The following is an 11,467-nucleotide window of genomic DNA, read 5'->3' as shown; positions in this document are numbered from 1 at the left end:
AACACTTATTAGCAGTCTTAAAAACAGTGTTGGTCAAAACAAATGTAAAAAATTTTTCCTAAAACCGTGTGTGGCTGTTAATCAAACAAATAAAAATAATTTTTTTTGAGCGTACACTGCTAAGACTTTAGTTTTATTTTATAATAAATACATATCCATAAATTGTGTTAATTTAATTAATGCGTTTTAAATATTATTTTCGTTTAATTCCAGAAAAACTATTTCAAAACAAAAGGTAATTTATATATATTTAATAAATTTAAATTTTGTGTTTTGTGAACTCGTTTCGTTTGTTTGTGTGCTCTATTTTTTCTCTCTTCCTTTTACTTCACTTCTACCAAGGGTGGACTTACTTCTACATACAAGTTGTGTTTTATTAGGGTGGACCTAAGAACACAAATTAAGTGAACAAAAATTTAAGAAAAATAAACATAAATTTAAATAATTAGACATTACATAAATAAAAAAAATTAATAATTTAATTGAAAAAAAATATTTAACAAAATAAACAAAACTAATATAATATAAATTGAGGGTAATGTCGCGGTCAAGTATTCACCGTTTAACGAAAAAACAAAAGTAAGAGCTTCAGCAATCGGCTGCTAGAGCTCTTACTTTTGATTCAGAAAATAATTCTGGAAATGAATGCCCAAATTTATGTGAACCCGAATCGGATAAAAGCGCATTAAACTATTCTTTTGAATATGATACCTATGACGCGGATCTTAAAAATGCATTTGTTGATTGCGAAAATAAACCGAATCTCCGTGAAAAATTATTAGAATGGTACCATATTAATAATGTTACTAGAGATCAACTTAATACTAGATCTTCAGTAGGATATTAAGTCCAAGTTGGATAATGGAGCTTAATTATGGCGGGACTAGGGACAGGGAAGGTTTTGCGTCCTACATTCATTTAAATGAAACATTATTCGGTAAGTGTTTTACAAACTTACAATCATATTTTAAAAAAATTACATATTTCCTTCTCATTATTATATTTTATATTATATTTGCTCATTATTATATTTTCAGAGTCACAAAGACGGGCGGCTACCGCTTCACCGACCACATAAAAGACCTTTGACTGGGCTTAGACACTAGGGCTAAGAACAAAACTTACAACGCTAAAAGTATAGCAAAAAGGATGAGAGAAGAAAAAAACGACCCGAAGTAATTATAATAATTATAAATAATTAAAATAAATTTTAAATCAAACGTTTATAAAAAAAATAAATAAATAAATAAACAAATAAAAATTTATATTCACAAGAAAGAAAGCAAACTTCGGCAAGCCGAAGTTCATATACCCTTGCAGCTATTGCAAGAATTAAATAATTTTGAAAACATTAAAATTATGATTTACTTGCGTATATGTTGAAAAACATTGAAGCTATGATGATTTGCAGCTCAATTATTAGATAGTTATTTTATATATTATTATTATTTCTATGGGAGCTATGTGATATAGTCGTCCGATTTTGATGAAACTTAAACCGTAATTCTGAAATAATTACCCAATACTATATGTCGAAGAACTAAGAAAAAAATTAAAAAACAGCTTAGTTATAATTTGCTATAGTCGTCCGATCGGATGCAATAGAAATACAACTTTTGGGAAAGTTTCATGCAGACAGCTTTAAAACTGAGGAACTAGTTTGCGTAGAAACGGACGGACAGACGGACGGACAGACGGACATGGCTATTTTATAGGGTCGGAAATGTCTCATTCACTGCCTTGCAAACTTCTGACTGAAACTATAATACCGTCTGCAAGGGTATAAAAAGGAATGGTTCCCAATAGCTTTTTTGGGAACGATAATATTTGCATTCTTGGGTAAGACCATTAGAAGGCATGTTTTGGAATCATTCTAAATGTGTTCTTGTGGAAGGGATCAATATTTATTCTTTAGATGTGTTACGCAATGCTTGCCTTGGAACCTATCCAGGAAGGTACCCGAGGAACGTTTCTAAGTTCATTCTAACAGTGCGCTCTAGAATGCTTCCTTCGTAAAGTACAAATGATAGGGAAAGCCGAGCGGTTTTGAAGTTGAAATTACCTTCCAATGGAACGTATTAAGATTCGTTCTTAGATCGGTTCTAAAAGAAGGTTTGCTTCTTGTCCCGTCTCGAACAAAAAGGAAAGGGAGCTTTCAGGGATCTGGAATGCGTTTTTCGCATGCAAAGGAAGCGTAAAAGAACACATCCTGGAAGCGTGTTTTTTCCGACTGGGACACCCTTTAGAGATTTTCAACACTGCTTATAAGATCTTCCGTCTCTGTCTTAACATTCAGTTACACTGTTAAAAAGCGCATTTCTTTGCAGGAGAAGAGCTAGGACCTAACTTTTACCCGCAGCAGCAGTGTTGAACACAGTTTAAACCTTTTAATATTAATTTTTTTTATAATTTCTGAAATAGTTGTTCCATTTATCAAGATATTTTGATGATACAGACCAAACTAATGTTATACTACAATGTCTCTACATAGTTTTTCGATTTGTTAGCATTGAAGTGGGCGGCCAAATTTTTTAATAAGCTTGCGCTGCTTCTCAAATCCCAAATCTCTAGCTTTTATAGTTTCCCAAGTCTTTCGAAATATGGACAGACAGAAGATCTTGGCTAAATCAACTGATTTTAACAAATATAATAAACCCTTTTAGACCACAAGTAACGGGCACAATAAAAGTTATTTTAATGAAATGTATTTGTGGACAAATTTTGCAACTGAAATATATTTAGATATTTTGTATCTTTGTTTCGACACCCTAGATACATAGGTATTTTTCCGGCAAATCAAAACTTTATTAACCATTTTGTTAGTTTTTTTAATAGCATTGACCTTCTTCAATTAACACAAAAGCTGATTTAGATCCATTAACGTACCTATTGCCCGGATCACAAATACTGTTACGAATAATCTTATTTACATCCGCCTTTAATATTCGAAAATTTACTTCTCCATAGTCCAGTTTGCTATATAGGAAAATTGGCAGTCGGTTACTCATTATCCACACACTTTGGTCTTCTCTGTTGTCTACTTTTAGGTCATTGGGAAATTGGATTAGGTTCGAGTCGTTCTCCAAATTAAGAAGATTTCCCAAATTGGCTCGAGTGTATGGTTTCGTTGTGTCCCAGCAACCAATGTTATCTTGATGAACTTGTGTAAAAAACATAACTCCATTAATTGTGATTCCGGAAGTAGACGACTGACTATTAATTCCACGATCTCCAATTGTAAAGAAATACTTTGCGTTTTCTTGAATATCATTTTGCCATAAAGATTCGTTTAACAAGAGATCCATCGGTACCATAAACTCCTAGAAGAGATATTAAATAATTGAGATAATTTATCTTTCAAACAAATTTTTGTTAACGCTTAATAAATAATATCGTTATATATGTAATATTACGTAATCTATTTATTTGTTCCAATTTTTAAGCCCTTGAAAATCTTAATATATACCGTTTGTTTTCAGCAATTAGTATTTTTTGACACAGACTTTTATGAGCATGTTTCAACTATAAAACCATATTATAATGTCTGTATTACATGGTATGGATTATTTTTAATTGACGCTTTCTTTGGAGATCGCTTAAGATTTATTTGGTGATAAACTGCAAGGAATATGGACACACCAGGTCTTACTGCACCCTAAGATCAGTCTGTGTAGCTTGTGGAGACTGTCACGACTCCAAACATTGTCCTGCCAATAAAAACTCTCTGATGAAATAGTTTGGTAACTGTGAAAGAATCCACACAGCAAAATAAAGAGACTTTCCCGTCTACAAGAAGCTAAAGAGTCGTATTCATCGTGCAGCAAAGACAAGCTCCCAGGCAACACAAAACGTTCACTTTACATCACAAACCGCAAATGAAGTTTTCTTCGGCCGAGCAGTCAGCTCCTCGTTTGGCCCTTCAATCACCACTAACGGCATCTCCTATGCTTTAAGAACAGGAACAACTCCCGCGGAACAGTCACAGCCAATTCGAAACTATGATCACTTTGTAACAAAGAATGATGCACTTTATGTTATTCATGAAAACCACTATGCAAAACCTTATGCAAAACCAAAATATGTTGATACAGATGCTTGCATCTCAGTAGTCCAAAAAGGCCATGTCTTGCCTACGATGTAGGTAATCTAATGCCAACGGCGTTTCCCGGCATAAACTTGAAGTTTACCGGTCCTGAACGAATATCACATCGACGTTATTTTGCTGGCAGGAACCAGCCTTATAAGCAAATATAACTTTCAAATACGAGGTTACACGCCTTACGAAACCGATCATCCAGATGGCAAAGCCCAATCAAAACCGGCATCTTAATAAGAGACCGCATCAAACCCCACTTTCACCAAAGGTTTGCACAAAAAGCAACATCTCTCAAGGCCGTTTCATTGATTTCTACATTGCACTTGGATATATCTTCATAGCAGCAAGAGACATTAATGCCAAGCATACGAAATGGGGATTTCGTCATGTGACACCCAAAAGAAGTCAACTATATAACGCAATCATCAAAACATGCAACAAACTGGACTACGCTTCACCAGGCACTCCTTCATACTGGCCAACAGAACCTAGAAGCCTTCCAGATTTAATTGATCTTGCTGTGACAAAAAATATTTCTCGCAATCTGATAAGACCTTTAATCAGACTTCTCACCAGTCTTACTCTTCTCCAAATCCCGAAAAGAATCGAGCACCCCCCCAGTCTGACGTCGCTCAGAACCAACTGGCTTAAATACAAAAGGTATGTATGTTCCCATATTGAACTTACCCCGCAGCTCAACATCAAGGAGGAAATCGACTGCTGTTCCGACCCGTCGCAGCAACCAAAGTCTCTACACCACAAGAGAAGGATGTGCAGATCAACTGATAAAAAACAAATCTTTAAATTGTAAAGCTTGTTGTGGAAACAAGACATTTAAGACGTGCTTGGCAAACTTGTAGATCTCCAACTTTCAAGCAATGTCTTAAGGAGGCTACTAGCAGACTCACCAGGACTCTTAAGAAGGAAGAAGAAAAAGCACAACGCCGGTATATTGAAAAACTTTTGCCAACCAGTATAAAGCTCTACTTGTGGAAAGCTCACCCAATCCTAAGCGCCCCGGCCAAAACAGTCACTCTGTAGGCAGTTGGGCCCGAAGCGAAAAAGACCGAACCTATACATTTGCCTTGACTAATTCGTTTGCACTATTGTCACTTCCAATTCGTACTGAAACAGAACGGAGTCAATTATGTTTCGGCCAAACGAAGTTGCTCATCGAAGTCATCAAAATGCAAGTGAAACCTCAAAAGTCTCCAGGCGGGGAATTGATTGCTCTAAAAATGCTAATTAAACTCCCAAACTGTGCAGTTGAAGCCTTTTGTAAATTTTCCAACGGGATCGTAAGACTTGCCTACTTCCAAAGAAAGTGTAAAAAATACGTAATCATAATGATACCGAAAGATCAAAGATCATACTGAACCAGCTTCGTACTATTCGTAAAATGGCTTCTGATGCGCATAAACCCATATCTGAAAATGCACCATGATAAAGAGCATAGAGCAAGTCAATACAATAACATCAGAAATGGTGCAATACTCCTTGACGTCGCACAGGTTTTCGACTGGCTTGATTCGTTTGAATTCACTCACAAAATACTTGATCCATACCTCTACAATACACAGCGGATATGCCCACAAACCAGTGTCTAACCTCGTCTACATTCGCAGACAACACGGCGATCATTAGTCGGTCCAGATGCCCAATTGGAGCAGTCGTTGTCAGACTGTGCTCAATTAACGTTCACTCTCAACAGAGAAACGTATCCCCCACTATTCCAGAATAATACGCAGCTTCCACAAGCCGACGCTGTAACGTCGCTAAAACACATTGAAGCTAAGAAAATACATATAAAACCAAAAGCCAAACGCCTTCACTGTATCATAAGCGCCCGTTAGGCCCTCTCCCTGGACTACAAGGTCATGCTATACAACTCTACGATTAGGAGTCGTCCCCATTTGACTTGAATATTGAAAAAGCCGAAAAACAGTGTTCTGTGCCCTCAGCACAAAAAAATAAGTTTTGTCTATAATACTCCTACTTGTTTTTCAATTTTACTTACAAAAGCTTTAAAAATAATTTTTTCATAATCATAGATTTCAGCTTATTCAAAAAAGCATAAATTGCTTGTTATAAAGATTAAAAACGTGTTGAATTTTTATCGCTTAACAACTCTCAAACTGGAATTTTAAGAGAAAATTGTGTTAGATATCAAAAGTTGCGTAAACTCAGATTCCAGAATAAAAAGAAATCGTTACTGACGTTTTCAAATAATTCGATAAGGATTCCAGCTTAAAAAGAAATCGTTAGTGGCGTATTAAAAAAAAATGCAAAAAAAAAAAACGCAAAACCCAAGTTTTAGATATAATTCCGTATTTATTTTGCTGTAATAAATAATGACAAGGAAATAGGCCTTAAAAGTAACTTTTTAGAGATAACGTATAGCCGTTTAGTTGTCGGCGTGTAATATCTAGCTTTTTTAGCCGTTTTCCCGCTAAACTAGCGAGTGTTCCAAAAAGTGGAAGAACAAGAGTTTTAAAAAAAGTTGTTAATTCGTTTCAGGACGATTCGACTTGGTTCAAACAAAAAAAAAAAAAATAAGCATACGGGAGGATAATAGTTCTTATTTGAACGGAGTATCGGATTGAAATGTCGCGTATTTAAAGCCAGAATATCTTTGCTCCAAAGGCTCTAACTGCTTCAATATTAGAAAACATTTTTGTCACACTTTCACTCCCATTTCTTATAAACAAATTGACTTTATAAAAATCTTAGTATGCACAAACTTTTATAAAACCAAGATTTTTTGATTGCCTCGTATTTTTTTAAGATTGGACTTTTCTTTGCTGGTTTTCAATATTGCGGCTACATATAATAGTCTTCTGGCTCACATTTTCTGGTGCTCATCGTCACTACGTGTACGGTCCACAGTGATAAATTAAAAAAAAACAAGTAATAATTTTTGTACTTTTCACTCCTAGAGCTCTATAAAGAATAATTATCATTGATCAGGATCAACGCCGAGTCCATGTCCGTATGAACGTTAAAATCTCTAAAACTATAAAAGCTAGGGATTTGGGAATTAAAATGTACAGTCTAGTTATGCTCACGAAGCGCAAGTTTATTTCATGCTCACAAATCGAGAAAGTCTGTCAAATCACCCTGAGTCATAATATAGGTTAGTATTGGATTGTGTTTGTTTGTTTCGGTCATATCTATCGGCAAACACAAAATATTTGAAAAACGGAATTCGTGCATGAAGGGCAGAGGTCAGCCCCATACTATGACATACTCGCACTTCATTTGTGTGTTTGCCGACAACGGGCTTATACTATTTGTGTCGCCATGTGCCGGTGCTCTGCCGCTGCTCTGAATTAGACAGGGCCGTTGTTAGCGGGCGGTGGGGGTGCTGTTCGCTCTTTGTCGACAATGCATCTGCAGTGTTCGGCAGATGGGTCCACATAAAACACGATTGTTTTTTGGCGGAAGCTTCTAAGAGAGCGATGTGTATACACATGACATTGTGAAAGACTAGTTTGCTAAGAAACGGACGGACGGTTAGACGAGCGGGCGACGGGCAAATGGACTCTCCTTTTGAGTAGAATTATACTATTCTCTGCGAGGATATAAAAATCTTTCTTAATTACATTGGTTTACACATTAAAATAGACGAAATCCTCCCTGACTTAATTAAACTCAAAATTATTTTTTTAGTGTACAAAACGTTTTTCACCTGATTTCATGCCAATTGTATTTTTTATCTCCGGTTCTGCTTAACCGAACTCGGTTCCAGCAGAACTGGAGATAAAAAATAAAACTGGGAAAATGTTGAGTGTCTTTTCTGAATCAGAAGTCAATTTGCACCAATTTCCATTATAAAACAAATATATAGTAAACTTATTGTATTTAAAAGTTTTATAACGCTTACCTTGAAACTTGCCATAGGATGAAAGTAAAGATTGCGCTTCAGACTTTCCCTATTGTAAGATATACTCATACCAAAAACGCCATCTAACCATTGAAAGTTTAATCCGTAAATATTAAAGTCTGAAGCTATGGGGTCCGGGTAGAAATTGTAATTTGTCACTCTCCAGCTTCTGTTTTTTGATAGGCTGTAAACAACAAGACCAAATCTCCATACATCCGATACAATAGCGTGCGCATCATCGCAATTATCTCCTATATCCACAACAATATTAGAGTGCAGAGAATCCTGCTTTACTTGAGATTTTTCCAAATTGTACCGAACAATTAATTTGTCAGTTCTAAGGTCATATATAACTATTTTAGGCGGGCAAATTTGGTTTAAGTTGATTGTGGCATTGACTATACCTGAATCAATCAACCAAAGCCTATGACATTTATCTACCGCTGTACGATACACCGAAATCAGTTTTGAGCAGTCGGGATTATTTGGATTCCCATGGGCCTCCCAATTTGGATACGGTTTTATTGCTGGACTTGTCTCTTTTGGAGGAAATGGAATTGTACCTAAACTTGCTGGGACTCCATCCTTCCAACGAGGTGTTGTAACAAACAGGCGGTTTTGATACACATCAATACCAAGTGGTAAATTATTTTTCGGTACAAAGTCTCTGAAAGTACAAAAGTAACGAATAACAGGTTTGTATGTTGTTTCTAAATAAATACAAGTAACTGTATTGCATTAAAAACCTTGTTAACTGTCTAGCTGGAAATTTGGGATTTAACAAGCAGATACTTTGTGAAGTTTATTTCAAAATGTGGCCACGCCCGGGTGTCAATTTGAGACATGATAGAGGTCAGTTATTAAGCTGTATCTGTTTATTCGATCAAGAACTATAACAAAAGACTTATACAAAATTAGTAAAAATTTAAATTTTAATTGGCGTTACCTAAAAACAGATTGTTTTCTTGGGTAATAAATTTTAAAATTAATTAGCTTGTTTATACCCTAGCAGAGGGTTTGCAACGCAGTGAAGAAGATATTTCGACCCTATAAAGTATATATTCTTGATCAGCATCACTAGGAGAGTCGATCTAGCCATGTTCGTCTGTCCGTTTCAATAGAATTAAAAGCGTAATTCTGAAGTGTCAAAATATTAATAAGTCAAAAATAATTTAAAAAAAAAAATTACAAAATAGAAAAGTTAAATTAAAATAAAAATTCTTATATATTTTTATTGTTTCCATGGGAAAGACTGACAGACGGATGGATCAAGAATATATATACTTTATAGGGTCGGAAATGTCCCCTTCACTGCGATGCAAACTTCTGACTGAAATTATAATACCCTCTGCAATGGTATAAAAACAGCAAAATAATTGGACGATGAGGGTCTATATACTTCATTAAAGACGTTTTATTATTTTGATGTAATCCAAGAATCTAAATTCTTTGTTAGTTGTAAGACTTTAATTCTATAAAAAAAAACAAATTATATATTTATATATTCTAATTTGAGTTGGAAAAGGGAACAATATATTGAAAAACCCTTCGTTATTCCAGTTGAAATTTTTTACTCATTTACTGATCGAAAGCTGCTCTGACCCAGCTCTAACATTTTTTTTTTGGGACACTTTCATATTTTTAAGACACCCAAAACGAAAGAAACAAAAAAGTGTCTTTGCTCAGACAGGGTCTGAACTCAACAATTTTCACCTGTTTTGATCCGAGTATGACAGGTTCAACAAAAAAGATTGAGCACTCTTAGGGAGCTCTGGTTATTTGAGACAAAAAAATTTTTTTGGGGACAGGGGACAAAACTGTGTTCCTTGGCTTTTTAAATATACAAGTCATATGGGAACGACTCCTGGGTATGGTGCGATGTACTTTAATTAAAAAGTGGATATTAGTACTCCTGTACAAATTAAAATTGATTGATTTGCAAATATCTTGAGAATCAAAGAAGTTATAAATTTTTTCCAACTTAAATTAAACGGTGTGACTGTTTTGATAATAGCTCGTGTTTATTAAAAATAATTATTTAAGTGTTTAGTTACCCATTCAAAATTGCTTGTTGACGTTCGACAAAAGTTGAGTATTCAAAGTCCAAATATTTCCACTCATTAACGATTTCAAGTTGACTTTCACTATTTAAAGTCCGCGATAGTGGCTGTGTAGTGTATGAATAGCCTTCAAGATTCATAGAAACTGGTTGAACAATGAAGTTTCCGTTTGAAGACTTCATGAACAAAGTTATCTGTGCAATTACACAAAAACTTGCAAAGAAGTGGTGCATCATAACGTCCCGAAAAGGTACAAATTTATTTTTTAAGTTATTGACCCACTGAAGTCCGATTCTGCCTCTGTAACAATCAATCTGCTCCACCACCTTTTATCGACTGGTTAGGTTTAAGATATAGCTTGAATGTTTTTTGAAGCCGGTCCGAGCTTTTAGTTTTGTTTAAATGGAGTTAGTGCTTAAGCTTTTCTAAAAGCAAAAGCTTTTTTGAAATGACTAAGAAGGTATTACAGTTTTTAGTCTAATTTCTGAACTCTAAAAGGGAATTTATCCTTGACCGGCATCGTCAATCGAGACGGTCTAGCCATTTCCTTCTGTCATCTTGCTTTTACGGAAACTAGTCTCTCAGTTTTAAAACTATATAAATATATTAGATTTATTAGATCGCAGGATCACTCAAAATAAAACTTTCCCTTAAAAATTAAAAAAAAAGTCATTGAACTTTATTATTTCTAAATCAAAGAAAAAATGTCTAGTTCCAGAAATTTTTTTCTTTTCTCAATTGTAGAAATTGCCGCCATAAGCAAAATTTGTTTAAAACAAACAAATATATATTTAAGTAAGTTTGGTACTCGTTTACAAGGACTGTTTTAAAAAAAAAAAACAATTATGAAGGAGTACCCTTAAATGTAACGTACTTTAAAATATATTCACATTTTCTATAATATAGGTAATATTTTCAAAAAATTCTTAGCACATCCCCAAAATTAAACAATCATAAAAAAAATGTGTTCTATAAGAATAAGAAATGTTTTTAAAATATAGAAAAAATTTATCAATATGCAAACGCTTCCTATGTTATAGAAATCAATTTAAGAAATTTCAAAAAATATGAATAACACTAAAAATTAGAAAAACTTTCTAAAAATAAGAAACATTTAAAAAAAATAGAAATTTTTGAATTGCGTTCTCTAATGCTACTCAACTTCAAATCCCACTGCCGACATAAAAATGGTTTTTTGCTAGGACAAACAAAATATAAGAATTTTTTAAAAAATGAAATTCATGCTCGTGTCTTTACAATGAGACTTGTATTGTAACAGAGACAAAGTTATAATGCCAGTCAGTCGCTACACTCATAGCTAAATTTACCCTAAAATTTATAAATTCGACCTATTTTTGTAATCAATGGCAACCTATTAATAATTCTAGAGTACATTTTTTTTTAAATTAATGACGTTAAGAATAATGT

General features: G+C 34.3%; 1 protein-coding gene and 1 long non-coding RNA gene across 2 annotated transcripts; one reads left to right on the top strand and one right to left on the bottom strand.

The window, feature by feature from the left end:
• Positions 1 to 223: 223 nt before the first annotated feature.
• On the top strand, positions 224 to 1,173 carry LOC128263751 (uncharacterized). The gene is made up of 3 exons (XR_008268508.1): positions 224 to 235; positions 343 to 937; positions 1,038 to 1,173. It is a non-coding gene; the product is annotated as an uncharacterized LOC128263751 (long non-coding RNA).
• A 1,516-nt stretch (positions 1,174 to 2,689) lies between these two features.
• On the bottom strand, positions 2,690 to 10,384 carry LOC128263746 (protein yellow). The gene is made up of 3 exons (XM_052998893.1): positions 10,034 to 10,384; positions 7,980 to 8,646; positions 2,690 to 3,320 (listed from the first exon to the last, which is right to left on the bottom strand). The coding sequence occupies exons 1-3, from the start codon at positions 10,273 to 10,275 to the stop codon at positions 2,829 to 2,831; spliced, it is 1,401 nt and encodes a 466-aa protein (XP_052854853.1). The 5' UTR covers positions 10,276 to 10,384; the 3' UTR covers positions 2,690 to 2,828.
• Between the last annotated feature and the right edge of the window lie 1,083 nt (positions 10,385 to 11,467).

This window comes from Drosophila gunungcola, unplaced genomic scaffold, assembly GCF_025200985.1.
Source record: "Drosophila gunungcola strain Sukarami unplaced genomic scaffold, Dgunungcola_SK_2 000018F, whole genome shotgun sequence".
In the NCBI taxonomy this organism is placed as follows: Eukaryota; Metazoa; Arthropoda; class Insecta; order Diptera; family Drosophilidae; genus Drosophila; species Drosophila gunungcola.
The sequence above is the reverse complement of the archived record's forward strand: the minus strand, read 5'-3'. Positions and strand labels throughout refer to the sequence as shown.

Excerpts from the sequence above, each read along its gene's own strand:
- LOC128263746 (XM_052998893.1), bottom strand. The coding sequence starts at position 10,275 with ATGATGCACCACTTCTTTGCAAGTTTTTGTGTAATTGCACAGATAACT. Across the intron at positions 8,647-10,033 it reads CAACAAGCAATTTTGAATGG|AGACTTTGTACCGAAAAATA; the intron begins GTAACTAAACAC and ends TTGTACTTTCAG. Across the intron at positions 3,321-7,979 it reads ATCCTATGGCAAGTTTCAAG|GAGTTTATGGTACCGATGGA; the intron begins GTAAGCGTTATA and ends TATCTCTTCTAG.